Source organism: Dendrobates tinctorius, unplaced genomic scaffold (assembly GCF_039654945.1).
Source record: "Dendrobates tinctorius isolate UK_male_01 unplaced genomic scaffold, ASM3965494v1 ptg000158l, whole genome shotgun sequence".
In the NCBI taxonomy this organism is placed as follows: Eukaryota; Metazoa; Chordata; class Amphibia; order Anura; family Dendrobatidae; genus Dendrobates; species Dendrobates tinctorius.
In genome coordinates, this window is record NW_027361825.1 from 11,075,833 (window position 1) to 11,095,455 (window position 19,623).

Sequence of the window (19,623 nt, forward strand, 5' to 3'; positions counted from 1 at the left end):
CGCTATGTAACGATCCCGTTGAACGCAGGGCCATAAACGCAATGTGAACCTGGCCTAACACTATGAGATGATATACCAAACAATGTGCGGAGCCTCTCCTCCTACACAGACCATATACTGTATGTATACGCCAGGGATGAGGGGCCAGGAAAGTGGAGCTTTATTTGGGACTAAGGCTGAGTTCACACGTAGCGGAACTCTCGCGGAAATTACCGCGAGAATTCCAGAATTCCATTCCGCGGGAAAATCGCATTTTAAATTCCCGCGATTTTCCCGCGGAAAAACTAGCATTTTGCAAGCGTATTTAGCTTGCAGAATGCTAGCGTTTTCCAAGCGATCTGGAGCATCGCTTGGAGAACTGATTGACAGGTTGGTCACACTCATCAAACATAGTGTTTGACTAGTGTGACCAAATTTTTACTATTGTGGCCGCCTATGCAGCATCAATAGTAAAAGATAGAATGTAAAAAAAATAAAAAACGGTGTTATTCTTACCTTCCGACGTCCCGCGCATCCGTTCCAAGTAATCCTTTGCGAAAATGCCCGCGATGACGTCCGTTCTCGCGGGATCGCGATGTCTCGCGGTAATTCACGATGACGTCGCGCGAATGACCGCGAGACTTCGCGATCCCGCAAGAACGGACGTCATCGCGGGCATTTTCGCAAAGGATTACTGGGAACGAGAGCGTGGAGAGAAGCGGGAAGGCTGCTCGGGACGCCGGAAGGTGAGAATAACAATATTTTTTATTTTAAATTCTATTTTTTACAGGGGTATGGTACCCAGAGCCCGGAGGACAGTCTCCTCTCCTCCGGACCGTGGGTACCATCCGCAATTGTTCTGCTTACGTTCCGCATGTTGTGCACAGCCACATGCGGGAAGTAAGCGGAACAATGCATTCCTATGGGTGCGGGATCGCCGCGATTCCGCAAAATTAATGAGCATGCTGCGGTGTTTACCGCAAAGCGATTCCGCCGCGGTAAATACCGCAGCATTAGCACAGCATTGCGGAATCCCATAGGAATGCATGGGATGCTTATTTTTCGCATTTTCGCGGCAAAATCGCGCAGTTAAAACCACCGCAGAAACGCGAAAAAAACGCCACGTGTGAACTCAGCCTAAGGGTAACGCACAGGTCAGCGCAGATGATGATGATGATGACAATGTGCTGCGTCCCTCCTCTTACACATAGTCACACACCATATATGCCATGGAGGAACTGGCAGGATATATTTGGGATTGAAGGGTTAACTCACGTGCATTTACCCACATCTCCTCCTCTCCTGACTGCTCCTCCCCTCCTGACTGCTCCTCCCCCCAGATGAGTCACAGTCAGGCTTCACTGCTTCCAGGCGCCAGAAAAAAAACAAACGGCTCATTCACCCTGCAGAGTCGGCTCATTTCGTTCACAGCAGGGAGCCGGCTCTTTGTATCGGATCGTTCACGAACGACACATCACTAGTCTCTAACTGGTGGCTAAAATCTGCCGTCCTCTTGCAGCCAATCGCGTGCTTAATTTCAACGGCCTCTCTCTGCTACGTCACGAGCCTATATAAATGGAACTGCGTCACAACCCCGCCATTCCAGACAGCGTCGTCAGGTATGTAGGGCTCTGAAACTGTGCTGCCTGTGTTCCCTCCAGCCGCCATTTCGTGACCTTGTCCCAGTCGCCATTACATGCTCTATTATATATATATATGAGCTTCTTTGCCTCATACCTAATGTTTTTTCTATCTCTTCTTTTTCTCTTTACAGGTCTTCACGAATATTCTGGGTTTACCTCCACCACTATGATTATGGACGATAGTTAAAGATTAATATCCAGAAGCTTCAGCCCATTTCCTCTCAGTTTTTTTCCCTTGGTTGGAGGAGTCTGAAGATCAAATTACTCCAGGAAGCCTCTGTACGATTTCTAACGATTTTTCACTTTCCTCTCCTTGACCATCTTGTGCCATTTTTATTAAAAAAAAATATATATAAAAAAAAACTATTCTCCACATAATCCACCATAGGGCGGTTTAGTTCATAGTAACACTGGTAATAAATGCTAGTCACCGCTCGGAGAAAACTCTGGTTTTCCAGCAAAGCTTAAAACAATAAGCAATTGGATGTTTTCCAACCTGATGAAATGAGGATACGCCCTTTCTAAAAATGGCCACCACAGCTTTTTCCATGTGGCTGTGAATCAGAGGCACATATAAGGATCCCTGCTTTCTTCCCCCCCCCCCCCCCCTTTTTTTATTTTAGATTTTTATCTACATTCGAAGCTCAGGAGGAAAGTTTTGGATAGTAAGTGTTAACCTTTTTCCGACCAAATTTGGAGAAAAAAAAGAACAATTAATTTTTTTTTTTTATCCCTCCAAAAAATGGTAATCTATGAAAGCCTCCCCTGCAGTGTTCTCATTATAGCTCTGTACCGAGATTGACATCACTGAAATACTATGAATAATCATGGCGCAGTCTGAATCGTTGAGGCTAAAGCTGCAGAGAAATACTTTATAGTTTTTTTTTCTCCTTTTCGACGTAATGTGTATTCTGTAATTTGGCATGCCTATTAACACCATACAAGAGGACGAGACAATAATAGGCATTTTTTTTTTCTGTTAGTGAGGTTGGATAAGCGGGCAATCTATGAGCCGCAGATAGGGTTTTTGTAAATGAGCTCCCACACTAGAGATGATGGGGGTGTTTGGTCATCTCTGTGTGGGAGACCCCCCCCCCCCCTGACAAAAGGGAGTATTAATAGGCGATTTAACCCCTTTGGATGACAAAACCCAAAAGATCCATGAGCAATCTGTACATAAAGATTGCAGGGAGAGACGTGAGGATGGCAGTTTCCGAAAGGGTTCATGCCCTGTCCAGGTAGAGACATGAATGACATGGCAAAACAGACTAGGCTATGAGAATTACGGAGATGTGCTGTTTATTTTCCAACTTAAGCGTCGACTACGCACCTATTATTTCAATGTCCTTGAGGAATCGCTATTTACACAGCAGTGGGTTACAATTATATTTTTTCCTTCCTATCTAGCAGTTGGGCAAACTTTTCCTAGGAGAATTGCATGCAATCTAGCAATAAAGATTGCCAACTTAGTATCTAGCTATAGGCAGCAGGACTGGAGGGCTAGGAATAAGGATCTAATGACTGTGGCTTAGTGCGTGGGATTGCAAAATCATTATTTTAATGTACGCTTTAGACTTGCTTGGCATTTCATAATTCTCCATTACGTCTGTATTGCTATTACACACATTTCATCTTAGCCGTAAATATTTTTTTTTTATTTGTATGTGTAAATAGTTGTAGATCTGTTGGCAAATTTGATTTTTCTTAATCTATAATTATATTTTTTTGCATAGTAATGATTTTCTCATTGCATTTTTTTTTTTTCTTTTTAAATTTTGAGCTTCTGATTTCTTTCTCCAAGATGGCTGCCAGGCTTGTTGTTTTTTCTTCTAATCTTTAGCAAGTTCCAACTGCAAAATGGCCACGGTCCCTCCTTTGTTTTCAGATCTGGGGCGGATGGGGGTGTACTGCAGTGGGTTGGCTTTCGGATCAGCTCTTCGGAACGCCCTCATTTCATCTACAAATGCCCTCTACTCAACCAGACAGCTGAAAAATCAGGATAGAGGAGCTGAGCTGGGGGGAGAAAGAGGCTAGACAGTGAGAGTGTGGGCTATTGCCAGTAACCTACCATGGTACTGACAGTGATAGATTTGCCACATACAGATAATATATTGCGCTTTGCTTTTTAGGGCTCATTTAGCTGATTATTATTAATCTGTTCTATTGTTTGCATCCCTCCCAATGAAATTGCATTTTTCCTTAGCAAGTACAGTAGTTTTGTCTGACAGCATTTTGATTTTTAAAATTAAGATATATATTATACCTTTTTTCTATGTCCTTTATTTCCAAGGTATGTCTTAAAACTTAGATCTTACATATTTGTAGAGGGGGAGGCAAAAGAACCATGAAAATGCTCGTCTTGATGCTGTTTAGTCAGTGCCTTACTTTGTATATTAGAGTGCAGAAATCTTTATATAGATATGTTTGTATATATGCGTATGTGTGTGTGTGTGTATGTGTGTGTATATATATATATATATATATATATATATGTATATGTATATATATATGTATATGTAGTGTGTAAGTATGTAAATGCATTTATATAGGTATTCTAGAGGAAAAAGTTCAGGTGCACTACAGAATCAATCAAATGTGTGTGTGTATGTAAAATATATACACATTTTGTTTTGTAGTGCACATAAGACCATTTCCTTCCTTTTTCTTTTTCTCTAATACCTATTTTTCGTTATTCGTATGTATTGTCCTTTACACTTTAATTTCTCGTTCTTCGGACCTATGGGATTTTCCTCCTTTTTATTCAGAGAAGTCCTGATTCATTTCTTATCCACGGCTGATTCTACTTCTGATTTGCTTCGGTTGGGGACCTGTCCTTCCTGTAGCACAGGACTAACCCCTCCAATTCTTTTTTTTTTTTCTGAGGGCGCTGAATTAGTTCTAGTTTTTGGGATAATTCATCCGTGAACGTCATTCATTCATCCAATGCGACTTGTGTGATGATAAATGCAATAGCTTTTGGTCTTTTGACTCTTTTTAGTCTCTTAGGTAATGAAATATTTATAATTATTTTGTATTTAAATTTGTAGCTAATAAGCAAATTGCCTTTTCAGAGAAGTAGAAGACTTCAACTCTATAGCACCACCTATTGGAAGCAGTGATCCTATAAAAGTCACTTTCTGAACGCAGAATGACTATTAAATATCTCAGAAAGTAGAGCCAAGTCTGGCAAAACCGAAGTCATATTCTGAATCGGCACCATAAACATAATATAAAACCGATCAAACATTGGCACCAAAATCACCGAATACTATATATATATATATATATATATATATATATATATATATATATATACACTACAATTACATTTTCCTTGTGTGTCTTTAGGTTTTGCATAAGACCCTGAGAGTTTGATGTTTCTCCCAGAAGTAGTTAATTTATGATACCTGACTGGTCAGCAACATAAAAAAATTTATTGTAAAATTTTTTTTTAGAAAAATAACTAATTTTTTCTTGTCTTGCTCAACGCTGATTACTTATGCTAATACTTTTCATGTAAGTATTTAGTATGTGGACGGAGCCTTTCAGCTCTGCCTTGGCTAACTCAATTTGCTAGAGAAAGTTTCCTTCCTGTTTTTTCATACTTTTATTGTTAGAAAAGTAAGAGTAGGTTTTACTTGTTTGATATCTTGCCAAAAACTCTACTGGGAAACATTGGGTGAGTAACGTGGAGCTTTTGGTGGCGTAGCGGCCTTATGAATGCCTCTAGTACAGACCACTCATACGGTTTTCATCGTTGTAATGAATGGAATAGACGATGTCCCCTCTGATGACTCCAGCTCAAGTGTTGGTAAGAGAATAATCCTGGTGTGACTGTGCGAAAATGGGTACATGGATGGTGAGTGTATATATAATATATGCCAGATATTCTGATCTCCTAAAAAAAAAAAAAAAACCTGATCAGCTGTGTACGTGCATGCTCACGAGGCAGGCACATACGTACACGCGGCAATGACGCTCGATAACAGTGGTTGTGAATGCCGCAATAACACTTAGCTTATTGATATGAATGCTGTGGTTTGGGGGACTTTATTAACTTTTTGCAGCTTAAGTGCTTTTAGAGAGTGTCAAGAAAACATGGTGCGGTTTGGTCTCATTCGGACATCAGTCCGTGATGTATGGACCAACCGTGTGGTCTCCTGACCAAAACGTGACAATCTTGTAGGCAAAGAGTGAAAATTTGGCACTCCAAAGAATTGATACAAAAAATTAACAATTTTATTAAATACTGTTCTTAATTTTTTTGCATCAATTCTTTGGAGTGCCAAATTTTTATTTTTTGGCCATATTGGAGTGAAATCCTGTTTGTGTACCCTTTTTTTTTTTTTTTTTTTTTTTTTTTTTCTCTTCTGTCTTCCAGGCATATTTGAGGCTTTTGACTTCAGCTTGGAGACAACCCCCCCCCCCCCCCCCCCAGTCCAGTCTGTAGATTAATGTGGACTTCTAACTTTGACCTAAGTGTGTTTGATAAAGTACACTATATATTTGCTAGAAATGTGCGCTAGTTATTTGGCTAATAGGAAGGGTATGTTTACATGGAGGTTATGCTGATGCGGTTCTGATTCAAAATCTAGGTTAGAAAACCTCCATGTGAACATACCATTAGCCAAACAATAGGTGATGTAAACTTAGACTAGACTGTCTATAGAGATGCTCTTGTCTTAAGTAGTCTAAATGTATGTGGTGGATGAATGTATGTGTGTGGGGCCTGGGTGTTGCTATGTCACATGTAAGCCTATTAAGGACCTCGCTCTTTAACAGTCTCTGAAATATATACACTGGGAGAATTCTCCTGACAATACCTCCATTAGAGTCCTCTGTCCACAGCAGCCTGGTGGTCATTCTTCTACTGTGTGTAGAAGGGGGTGGTGGACTACACTTTCCTATACAGTGAAGAGTAAGTGCCAAAGGTGTACTCACACTTGGTGCTTGCGGCCTTAGGACACATTTATCATGCACATCTGGAGTTTACTGGTACATCTACCGAATGTGTGGAAAAATAAGATTTAAAAAGCTTAAAAGGGTATTCCCGTCTCCATGATCATATCCAAATATGTAGTGGGTGTAATAAGGATTATATAAGCAAATGCCTCCAATTAGAAATGTAGTATAGTTCTTCTGATTCGCTATTTCGCTTACCTCATGTGCAGGGCATTGCAGGAGCTTAGGTATCCATGGTTACAACCACTAACTATGAACTGTCACTATATGAGTGGTTCTAACCATGGATACCGAAACTACTGCAATGCCCCGCACATGGGTTAAGCAATCTAGCGAATTAGGAGAACTACTTCATTTATAATTTGAGGTATTTGCTAATATTACACCTACTACGTATTGAACTAGGATCTTAGAGATGGGACTACCCCTGTAAGAGCTCATTCACATGTCTCCTTTTTTTTTCAAATATGAGAAAATAGTTTCATCAGAATATCTCAGATGAGAAAAAAAAGTTTCTCCACCTCCTTATGTGTAGCAGACCATGAAAAACGGACATCACCTAGATGGCGCTAAGTGGCGTCTTGATTTTTTTTTTTTTTTTTTGTGGACCCCTAGACTATAATTCCTGCGTTTGATCCGACACGCAGATCATTATTGGACATGTCTCTGCAATTTTACACAGACCGATCTGTCCACAAGAAAACTGGGACATGCAATAAATGGACATCTGAATGAGCCCCTACTTGTGCTGACGTGAACAAAACTTACAAGATCATTATGAATGCACTTTTATTTTAATTCTGGATTAAAAAAACTGTTCAGCAAGTTCTGTAAGAGGCCAGTAGTGTTGAATATAGTGTTGTACGGAGCTGGTGTAAGCCTGTGTGCTGTTCTGGGTGGATGTGATTGTGTGCGCTCGGCTCCAGCTCTGCAGGGAGATCATCTGGGAGGAGACCTATATCCATCACTACTTGGGGCTCGCTGTCTCCCCCTACCATAGAGCAGGGGAAGAGCAGCATAGTCTATATTACATAAGCACTATCCTACTCTGTACAAGTGCTGGAGGCCGGCTTTGGCATCCTGTAGGAAGAGTCTTCAGGAGCAGAAACAAGTTATATACTGTTTTTTATTTTCTATCCTCTCACCTTTTTCTTTCTCGTACATTTGCCTACTACGTTGGCAGTATGTTTTTAAACCATTTTTGTTATGACTGCCACAAAGGTGTTGAACTGAACACCAACCCGAACCTTCTCTGCAGCTTTATAAACTACTTGCATCAACAATGCCAGACTGTGACCAAAATCAGATCTGAAACAACCGCAAATAGGGGTGGGGGGGATATATATAACCAACGTCGTATAGATCTGTGACTGGACCATTTGCTTCCTTTTTGCAAACATTCACGATTGTGCACTTTCAGCTCTATAGTTTTGTTTTTTCCAATCATCTCTTTCAATCCAACTTTTCTAAAATGAAAGGTTCTATGTTTATTGCCTGCCGCTACTGACATTGAGTGCAAAAAGACAATATAGTGCTGAGATGGACAAACCGTCGGTCAGAAAAGGAGAGAGAGATTACTTACTAATTGTTAAAGAAATGCTATCGAACAAAAAACAAAACCAGTTTCCCGCCAGTTTAAAAAATAAAAGCTGATAGACCTAATCTCAATCGTTAGAATGACTATCTGTGTGTCCCGTGTAGGTCAGGCAGCTTGTGACCCATAGAGGAGTCTGTATAATGATCAGTAATGACCGGGTTACTATGTAGAATGATGATGGGCGGGGGTCTGAGCTACTTCCACCACATCACAATGTGAATAGGGGCACAGTAGTTGAGGAAAGACCCCCCCCCCCCACACCGCAAAGGTGATGCCAGTTGTAAAGTCCATAGACTTTGGGTAAATGTTGAACTACTGTGGATTCTACAACCATAACTACTGAGACATGTAGTCAACCGCACTATTAACGTGGCTGTATACAGAGGTTTATAGTGCGATAAGCTTCTTTACTGCAAGCCTAGTATATTCTGAGATCATTAGTGGGAGGCTTGCGTTTGTCAGGCCATATAGTCACCCAATGCCGGTAAAACGTCCATATACGTTTTGGAACAGCTATCAGGATCGGTCTTGGCGAGTCAGGTTATAATGTATATACTTATGTACTTGTAATGTACCACGGGGGATAATAAAGCTTTTCTCCTTATTAATCGCCATATTTGTTAATGTGCTTTACTGCCAGGGATAGGAGCTGACCCCATCCCATGAGATCAGGAAAACCCTGGGAAGAGGCAACCTCTCTTGCTCCTTTCTAGACTTCCCCTAGACATGTGCCTGAGTCACTTGACATCTCCTCCTTGGTTCATTAGCCCATTTCTTACTAATCATTTGTTACCTGGATGACATTCTGAAAACAGACCCCGCGAGTGACCGTAGGGCGGCTGTTTATATTTCCTACTAAAGTGATAATTGTTGCTGTTAGTCAACTTGAAAATGAACACTCCCATTTATCTTTTTTTTTTTTTTTTTCCCACTAGCTGCTAAAAACATGGGGTCTGGAGCTATAGACCCCCTGGAGCTACTAAAGGGGCTAGATTGTTTCCTTGGGCAGGAAGGAGAAGTAAAAGCGGTTGATGCCATGACCAAAATTTACAAGTATGTTCATGTAGATATTCAACTTTTTTTTTCTTGTCTTGCTTTTGATGTTTTATCCATCTCTTAACGTTTTCCACTGTCTTCCTCAGCTTAATGAAAGAATCTAAAAAGCTGGTGAGCCGTTGTGTCTACCTTAACATCATCCTTCAGACCCAAGCCCCAGAAATTCTCTCCAAGTAAGGGACCCACTTTTAAGACTATGTAGACATGTTTTAATGTTTTTTTGGAGGGGGGTTATTACATTTTATGTTTTAAATATACATGCAAATCTGCAACGCTCATACAGACATTGTAAAAATAAAGTTACAATATCCATGGGTTCATATTGTCTCCACTTGGCTCAAATCTGGCATGAGCCCTTACTAATGCTGTTTAATATTACTTTATTTTGTGCATTTTGCCATCAAGATTAACAGGGCTGTAGACAAAGATCCAGAGGATTAACTAACTGACTTTTTGCTTTCAGGTTTATTCGTGTCGGTGGATACAAGTTGCTAAATAATTGGCTGACTTATGCCCGCACTAATAACAACAGCCCGCTGCTCCACCAGATCCTCCTTACTCTGCAGCACTTACCGCTGACTGTGGACCACCTGAAACTGGTAAAGAGACCCTAATTCCATTTATGCCCACTCAAAACACTAACATTCGCAGAAATTCTTGCAGCAAATATGACACGTGAATGTTAAACCTGCTCACATAAAATCACTGTGTCAGCCGACAGTTAACCAAACACCTTTTCCCATATGCATGAGTACTCAGCCTTGCTGATGGGGAGAGAGGAGAAAGCTGCTGCCAGGCACCCCTTATCTCCATGGAAAACAAAAGGAATTGGTTGCTTCAATTCAGACCACCCGATCGTTCTTGTCCCCCAACATCATCTGTCGAGGGAGATTCAGGAGGCCCCAATACACATCTGGTTTAGCCTACTTTGTGCAACTCCTATGTTTTCTCTGTTTTTTTTTTGTTATGAGAATGTACCATTAAATATAGATATCTTGTATTCTCTAACATTTTACCTATTTTTATCTTCACAGAACAACACAGCAAAGCTAGTCAAGCAGCTCAGCAAAACCAGCGAGGTTGAAGGTAAGATATGAGGCACGGGCAGCTGATGCAACCTGCTGTGTCTCATGGGGTAATGGTTTTAATAGTTTTCTTGATTTTCTCTGTCTTAGAGCTTCGGACGTTAGCAGGGGTTTTGGTCAGCGACTGGATGACTGTTATTCGAACCCAGAGCAACCTCCTACCTCCAGGTAAGAGGAAAATGTTTTCTGCCATGCCGAGGAAATGCTTGTCTTTATAACTCATGTATGGTATTTCAATGTGTGACTGATCTAAGAATCCTCCATCCTCATGCAACTTGTTTCTTTTATAATTAATAGAAAAGGACAAAAAGAAAAAGAAAGATGATGTAAAAGTGCGATCACCCATTGCTGATAGGAGTGCAGAGGTGAAAGCTGAATCCAGGGTTGATGATCAAGGTGATAAGAAAAAAGAGAAACCAAAGATGCAGCGAACCACAGCCCCAAGTCACGCAAAGTTCAGATCTACTGGTGAGAGGCAGCATTAGGAACATTCGTCTGTCTAAACCCCCCACCCCCCCACCCCAAGTTGTTTGACCGATTACTTACTTTCTTCATCTGAAAGGTCTTGAGGTTGAAGCTCCAGCTCCTGCCCCCAGTAAGAAACCTACACCTGTTCCAGTTATATCTGACAAATACTTGAAACCAGTGCCAGTAAAGAGGCAGGGGTAAGTAGATGGTGCCGACCTCTGGACAATCTTGTGCTTTCCTTGAAAACTGGTACTTTTATTAATCAAATGATTTGCCAAATGAATTTAAAATCTAGTCCAGACATTGACAAGGTTCGAAAAAAATTTTTTATTTGAAATGATAAATTTCTACTTCAAACTATCCTTTCGTAAAAGATTGCTCTCTTTGCAGCAATGACAGCATTGCAGACCTTTTGGCATTCTAGCAGTTAATTTGCTGAGGTAATCTGGAGAAATTAAACCCCATGCTCCCAGAAGCCCCTCCCACAAGTTGGTTTGATGGGCACTTTTTGCGCACCATACGGTCAAGCTGCTCCCACAACAGCTCAATGGGTTTGAGATCTGGTGACTGCGCTGGCCACTCCATTATAGATGGCGTTGGGCACTCTTTCAGCATCTTTTCAGTTCTGCGTCTCACAAATGTTGTTCTGTGTGATCCAAACGCCTCAAACTTGGATTTGTCTGCCATAACACTTTTTACCAAACTTCCTCTATCCAATGTCTGTGGTCTTTTGCCCATATTAATCTTTTCCTTTTATTAGCCAGTCTCAGATTTGGCTTTTTCTTTGCCATTCTGCCCTTAAGGCCAGCCTCCCGGAGTCGTCCCTTCACTGTAGGCGTTGACACTGGCATTTTGCGTGTACTATTTAATGAAGCTGCCAGTTGAGGACCTGTGAGGCGTCAATTTCTCAAACTACAGACTCTAATGTACTTGTCTTGTTGCTCAGTTGTGCAGCGGGGCCTCCCACTTCTCTTTCTACTCTGGTTAAAGCCTGTTTGTGCTCTCCTCTGAAGGAAGTATTACATACCGTTGTAGGAAATCTTTAGTTTCTTGGCAATTTCTCTCATGAAATAGCCTTCATTTCGAAGAACAAGAATAGACTGTCGCGTTTCACATGAAATTTCTCTTTCTCTGGTCATTTTGAGAGTTTAATGGAACCAACAAATGTAATTCTCCAGATTCTCAACTAGCTCAAAGGAAGGTCAGGCTATTGCTTCTCTAATCAGCCAAACTGTTTTCAGCTGTGCTAACTTACTTGCACAAGGGTTTTCAAGGGTATTCTAACCATCCATTAGCCTTCTTACAGTTAGCAAACACAAAGTACCATAAGAACACTGGAGTGATGGTTGCTGGAAATGGGCCTCTATACACCTATGAAGATATTGCATTACAAACCAGATGTTTGCAGCTAGAATAGTCATTTACCACATTAACAATGTATAGCGTGTATTTCTGAATCATCTAATGTTTGCTTCATTGGAAAAAACTGTGCTTTTCTTTCAAAAATAAGGCAATTTCTAAGTGACCCTAAACTTTTGAACGGTAGTGTATGTGCTTAAAAAGTCATGGGAAATTGCTAGGATAGGTCATCACTTTATGATCTTGAGGAGGCCACCATGATCCAGAAACTGAAGTCGATGCAGTACTTCGTTTTTCCTCTACAAACCGTCGTGTTGGTCACATACTTGGTAGACCCAGTTATTTAGTTACTTGCAAACATCAAATAGCTTATTGAGAAACACTTTAACTCACTCCCATATTATCCCACCAGACCTGTGCCCTCTGCCACCGATGCCGCTCCTGCTGAGAAAAAGTACAAACCTCTCAATACCACACCAAATGCTGCCAAAGAAATCAAAGTCAAGATCATCCCTCCTCAACGTATGTATCAAGCCTCCCATACAATCTCTTTATTGAAGCCATTTTGTAATATTCCTGCTCCTCTGATCAATAGTTTTCTCTGCAAGAAATATTAGTGACTTCCTCACATTAAACGCTGTAGTTTTACAGAAACTGCCCTTTTTATGTTCTGTATGCAACTAATGGATTGCATGATCTCTTCCCAGCTATGGAGAGTTTAGGTTTTCTGGATGCACTAAATTCTGCCCCAATTCCTGGAATCAAGATCAAAAAGAAGAAAAAAGCTGTTTCTCCAACCAGTAATAAGGTTTGTAGGTGCAGATTCTGTGCCCATTTTCTGGACTACGTTGTTACGCCTTGTTCGTATGTACACATCTATAATGTATTGTTTATGTATCTGCAGCCCAGTCCTTTTGACATCAAATCTCCAGGAGATGCCACCAGTGTGAACAAGCCATCTTCTCCTGAGCCAGAGCCGCCAGCCGAAGGGATGGATGTGGAGAGGCCTGGGACTCCGGTTCCTGCTGTTGAGCTTCCTGAGCCCATGGAAAGTAAGGACTCGTTCTGCCGATTTATTGTCCTTTTTCTTACCTTTGTTATAGGTCTTAATTGAATCTTATCTATTCATTTTTTAGCTGCTACTTCTGATTCGGCATTAACAGAAGTGAAGCCTAACGAACCAGAAGTCCCTCAACTGACAAAGAAGGGAAAGAAGAGGAAAACAGTCAGCTGGCCGGACGAGAGTCATCTCCGGGAATACTTTTACTTTGAGCTGGATGAAACAGAGAGAGGTATGTTTGCTTTCCTCTTATTAGTGATGTCCTAGGCCATACCTTCCGTACCCTGTATTCACTAGACTTCTGTATCACATCTTTCATAACAGTGAATGTAAATAAGATCAAAGACTTTGGTGAAGCTGCCAAACGAGAAATGCTGATGGATCGCCGTGCTTTCCAAAATGCCCGACGTTTAAGTCACGATGCCATGGAAGAAGTTACACCCTGGGTACTACCACGTCCCCTGTCACTTCCAGGGGCCCTTGTACAAGTGGGCAATAACAGCACTGAGAAGCACACCCAGGCTGAGCGGGAGATGGGGATCCTGCAGGAAATCTTTCTATCCAAAGAGAGGTAGATAAATCACAGCTGGATTGTATTTTTTAATATATAACGTTACTAATATTTTTTCTCTGCCAAAATGACCCTAGTAAGTGTAAATGGTAATTTTTATAATTTTACCCACCAGTGTTCCTGACACACCGCATGAGCCAGACCCTGAACCATATGAACCGTCGCCTCCAAAACTCATACCACTGGATGAGGTACAGTGTTTCCTGCTACCGATCACAATCCTGATATCTTCTAGTGCTTTCACAGTAAAATGAATCTTTCTGGTCGACTTAAAAGCAAAAATGAACCCAATTTTTTAAATTTATTTATTTTACTAGGATTGTTCCATGGATGATGGGTCATATATTGACCCTATGGATCAGAGCGGAGCTTCTCAATCACCTGACTTGACCGGCGGGGCTAAATTGCCTCCTGTACTCGCTAACTTAATGGGTAGCATGGGTAACACAAAGGCCCAAACCAGTCCCTTGCCAGATGCTATGCAGGAGATCCTGACTTCCATAATGGTGAGAGAGCGTATTGTCATTGTGGGTTCTGGGAGTCTGTTGTTAATACTCTGTTTCTGCTAATGAATTTTAGCCCATTAGTAATTTTTTGGCTTCTTTTATTTCAGACCGCCCAGGGTAATGCTAATACCGAAGATCTGATGAAACAGCCAGATTTCTCTGATAAGATAAAACTACTTCTTGGCTCGCTTCAAAGTCAGACACAGAATCAGAACCAATCGCCACCAGGACCACGTAAGTATCAGCAAGCTGCATCGGATCAATATGCCTGCTCTCTTCGGTACATGGAAGCCCCGATTTGTACTAGGGAGGAAATAAACGGAAGGTCCTCATCATTGCCAAAAGGGAAAGACTGCTCATATCGGAGCACCTGAAGAATTTTTCGGATTATTGGACCTTTTGTATTTTACAGTCCATCCTCCTCCAATATGTTACATGGTGGAGAATTATGCTGTGTAAATATACTGTAAGTAACTGGAATCAAGCTAATCTGATATTTCTATTCTTGTAGCCGGACCAGGAATGGCAGGACCACTGCCACCCAACAATGGATTCCCACCACCAGCACTAAAAAATACCCAGCTACCACCACCGCCTCCGCACTTTCCACCCCCTGGGCCTGGCATGCCATTCCCAGGTATGATTTTCTTTTTTAGTTTTTTTTTTTTTTTTTTCCCTTCCCCTGTTTATCTCTGCAGCCATCAATGATTTTCTTTCCCTCATTAGAGCATTTATTTCTGATTATTGAAAAAGCCCTTTACAGTCTCAGATCTGAAACTCATATTAATCCTCATTTACACCTGTATATCAGTTTATTGGTTCATATTGGTGCATCTGACTTAAAGGGAACCTGCCAACTTACTGACTTGGCCCAAACTGCAGACAACATGAATCACAGCCTGGTTGCACGATTTCAGCCAGGTATAATTTTCGCTGAAACAGAGAGCCACTCCTGGTGATTGACAGGTCTCTTTTATAACACGAGATCTGTCAATCACCTGTAGCAGCACTGGAAAACTGTGCCGACTAGTCTGGTCTCTGGCCAAATCTTCAAACTATATTTTCACTGAAATGCTGGATATTATACCTGGCTGTAATTAAACATACAGGCTCTGATTCATGCTAACTTTGCTTCCCTCTAATGAAAAAAAATATATAATTTTGTCTTATAGGGCCACATGGACCTCCTGGCGTTCCACCACGGATGATGGGACCACCTCCTCCCCGTGATGTTTACTGGGAACCTCCACCTAATGACTTGAGAGGCGAGCATCATGAAAGCTTAAGAGGTAGAATGAGAGGAGGAGACAGAGGCCTTCCTCCTCCTCCTCCCCCTCCTCCATTCCACAGAAATAGGGGTGGCAGAGGAGGAGAGCCCCCATACCGAGGCAGAGGTGGAAGAGGAGGCGAAAGAGGCCCTCCAGGTAGAGGACGAGATGGTCCCCATGGAATAGAGCATAGAGGTTACGGTGGAGACCACAGAGTTCATAGCGGAGAACACAGAGGTCACAGCGGAGAACACCGAGGTCATGGACATGGAGGTAAGAATACCAACCACTGTTATTTTGTTCTCTTTCCCATTACTGACTTCTCCGGTCCTAACTCTGGGGGTGAGCCTATCCCAATCTTCAGCACAGATTGAATGGAGAGGTGCCCGATTACCTGTTTTTGTGACTCCCATAAAAGTACACAGAGTGCTGCTGACTCCTCTCCATTTATTCTTTAACTCAATACAGCAGCCAGAAGCTGCTTCTCTGAGTATGGGACAATTGAGGGTCCCGTGTCCTGCAGATACACTCACGAAACTAGAATGTCATCAAAAAGTTAATTTATTTCTGTTCTTTAACACAAAAAGTGAAACTCGTATTAGTCATTACAAACAGAGATCTATTTCAAATGTTTATTTCTGTTAATGTTGATGATTACGGCTTACAGCCAATGAAAACCCCAAAATCATTATCTCAGTAAATTAGAATTAACAAAAAACACCTGCAAAGGCTACCTATACGTTTAAGAAGATCCCTTAGTCTGATTCAGTAGACTCCACAATCATGGAGAAGATGACTGACTTGACAGATGTCCAGAAGGCAGTCACTGTGACACTCCACAAGGAGGGTAAGCCACAAAAGGTCATTGCTAAAGAAGCTGGCTGTTCAGAGTGCTGTATCCAAGGATATTAATGGAAAGTTGAGTGGAAGGAAAGTGTGGTCAAAAAAAGGTGCACAAGCAACCGGGATAACCGCAGCCTTGAAAGGATTAAGAAAAGGCCATTCAAAAATTTTGGGGGGGGGGGGGGGGGGAGATTCACAAGTAGTAGACTGCTGCTGGAGTCATTGCTTCAAGAGCCACCACACACAGACGTATCCAGGACATGGGCTACAAGTGTCGCATTCCTTGTGTCAGCCATTCATGACCAATAGACAACGCCAGAAGCGTCTTACCTTGGGCCATGGAGAAAAAGAACTGGGCTGTTGCTCAGTGGTCCGAGTTGTTGTTTTCAGATGAAAGTAAACTTTGCATCTCATTTGGAAATCAAAGTCCCAGAGTCTGGAGGAATAGTGGAGAGGCCACAATCCAAGCTGCTTGATTGAGGTCTAATGTGAAGTTTCCACAACCAGTGATGGTTTGGGGAGATATGCTATATGCTGGTTTAGGTCCACTGTGTTTTATCAAGACCAAAGTCAGCGCAGCAGTCTACCAGGAAAATTTAGAGTATTTCATGTTTCCCTCTGTCGACAAGCTTTTTGGAGATGGAAATTTCATTCTCCAGCAGGACTTGGCACCTGGCCAAACTGCCAAAAGTACCTGGTTTACAAACAACAGTATCACTGAGCTTGCTTGGCCACCAAACTCGCCTGACCTTAATCCCATAGAGAATGTATGGGGTATTGTCAAGAGGAAGATGAGACACCAGACCCAACAATGCAGATGAGCTGAAGGCTGTTATCAAAGCAACATGGGCTTCCATAGCACCTCCCCAGTGCCACAGGCTGATCACCTCCATTCCACGCCACATTGATGCAGTAATTGATGCAAAAGGAGCCCCGACCAAGTATTGAATGCATTTACTGAACATACATTTCTGTAGGCCAACATATCGTATTTTAAAATCATTTTTCAAGCTGATGTTATAAAGTATTCTAATTTACTGAGATAATGACTCTTGGGTTTTAATTGGCTGTAAGCCATAATCATCAACGTTAACAAAAATAAACACTTGAAATGGATCATTCTATAATGACTCCATATAATGAGATTCACTTTTTATATTTAAGAACTGCAATTAACTTTTTGATTTTCTAATTTTGTGAGAAGCACCTCTAGATGTGGCTCCCAGAGATAGGATGCGTGTCTTTTGGACATGTATGGCATATGTACTATGGTGGGGATAGCCCTTTTAACACCTGTGTGATATTTCTGTGCCCTTATAAAACTTTTTTTCCCTTCTGTTTCCAGATAAGTCTCTTCGCCCTGTTTGCAGGCACTTCATGTTGAAGGGGAATTGCCGGTATGAAAACGGCTGTGCCTTCTATCATCCAGGCATCAATGGCCCACCTCTCTAGTCAACCTCCAACGACTTTTTACAATCAGTGTTTTCCTGGTTAAAGCGAGCAAGTGACTTGAGAATTCTTGTTGGATTTTCTGTTTATGGCTTCTGTGAGGCCTCCAACTCTCTCTAAGTCTAGACCTGAAGAAGGAGCAGCTCATTCCTGCCTATCTACGCCTCTACTTGAATAACCTGGTAACAAAGCGGCTACTATAAAGCACTTGGTGATCAGGGGAGTGCTGCCTATTCCGTTCACCACAGATTAGAAAGGATGCAAAATATCCTTCGTCTTAGGTGTCAGAAGGACAACATTGGGGTGGGGGGGATGCCACTGCACAAGTAAAGAAATCAAATGTGATGGAGAACTAACCTCCCAGATTTTTTGTTTGTTTTCTGCACTTTCCCCCGGTTCCACATTACACTTTTCCGATTCTCAGCGGCTGGGTCGGCATACAATATTTTTAGACTAAACACTACAGAAGTGCTACGCAACTCAGTGTTGTCTTCAGCTCTGCTTTCTCCAGGACAGACCTTGCAAGAACGAGTATTACAATGACTGAACGCTACACTAAAGACTTGTATTATTATGGACTCCTTGCCTGGCATTGGAAACCACTGAATATTTTTTGACCACTATTATTTTTATTTTTTTTTTATACAAATAATATGTGTAATGTCAAATTGTAATGATGCTGAGCATCTGCACCATGTATATAGTGTCTATGCTGCTCTGTGTGATATACAGGGTATCTATATACTGATAATGCTGAGCGTTTATACTGTCAGGGCCTAAACACAAGGACTTCATCCCTGACAATCTGTCTACAACCAGTGTTTTGACGTTCTGATACCACTTCAATATGGTCTTCGTTATTAACCCTTCCTTCTTCCCCTTCACAACTTATATATTTAAATACAGTATTAACAGGACAAGCTCTGACCTTTTGTACCTACCGACATCACAGGATGGGAGCCGGCTCCGAGTCCTATCCTGCAAACTTGTTTTCTGTGAAAACTGTCCGAGAATATATTGTATTTCTTTTTAAATGTTTACTTTTTACAGGCGCCTAGTGGGAGCGCCATCTCCCCCCCCCCGGACTCCATGATTTTTTTTTTTTTTCTCTTTTGTATACTTTGTAAATGATAAATAAACCTAATGAGAAGGTGGATTGAATTGGATGGTAAAAGATTTACCTAATTTCTGAAATCATAAGATTCCCAAAATGTAAAAAATGGATTTTCTGTAACATCTGCCTAATGGAAGATCAAAGGCAGAAACTCAACTTTCCATCATCACTGGACTTTTCTTCTGTTTGCTCCTTGAATTTCAGATGTCATTCTGCTTCCTCTTCCTTTGTGCGCTATCATTTCCATTATGCCTTAGCATGGCATCACTTGGGCATCTCCTCCTGCTCGGGAGGACATAGTTTATTCAGGAGAATATAAAAAAGAGGATAATGGACAGACCCCAGGAGAGAATGCAGTCAGGTTGCAGTGACAGGAGTGAGTCTAAGAATCGAGAGCTTGCATTTTCTCAGATAACTCATCCTTCAGTAGAACTTTGTGTAATTGTATCAGACAACTATGTTAGAGACTGCCGTCATTCCTGTCAAGGAACAAATCGTAGGTCCTCGCATTTATTAATTAGAAGATCTGGAATTTTGCTTCTAAACCCGTTCTTGAGATCTGCCACTTATTTATAGCGAATGTTTCATGAGCTGGTTTTAACTTGCACCCTGGTACCTGATGCAGCGAGCAATGTCGGGTACTGGCCGTTTAAACCCTTAGGT

The 19,623-nt window shown here is 41.6% G+C and overlaps 1 protein-coding gene across 1 annotated transcript; it reads left to right on the top strand.

Moving 5' to 3' along the window:
• The first annotated feature begins 3,667 nt into the window (after positions 1–3,667).
• PPP1R10 (protein phosphatase 1 regulatory subunit 10) lies at positions 3,668–19,000 on the top strand. Its single transcript, XM_073548913.1, has 19 exons — positions 3,668–3,912; positions 9,117–9,234; positions 9,324–9,410; positions 9,701–9,836; positions 10,272–10,323; positions 10,413–10,490; positions 10,620–10,790; positions 10,885–10,987; positions 12,562–12,671; positions 12,857–12,957; positions 13,054–13,201; positions 13,286–13,441; positions 13,534–13,780; positions 13,896–13,971; positions 14,098–14,286; positions 14,394–14,520; positions 14,798–14,923; positions 15,459–15,827; positions 17,743–19,000. Exons 1-19 carry the CDS (start codon positions 3,804–3,806, stop codon positions 17,847–17,849), a joined length of 2,610 nt encoding a protein of 869 aa, XP_073405014.1. The 5' UTR covers positions 3,668–3,803; the 3' UTR covers positions 17,850–19,000.
• Positions 19,001–19,623: the final 623 nt, after the last annotated feature.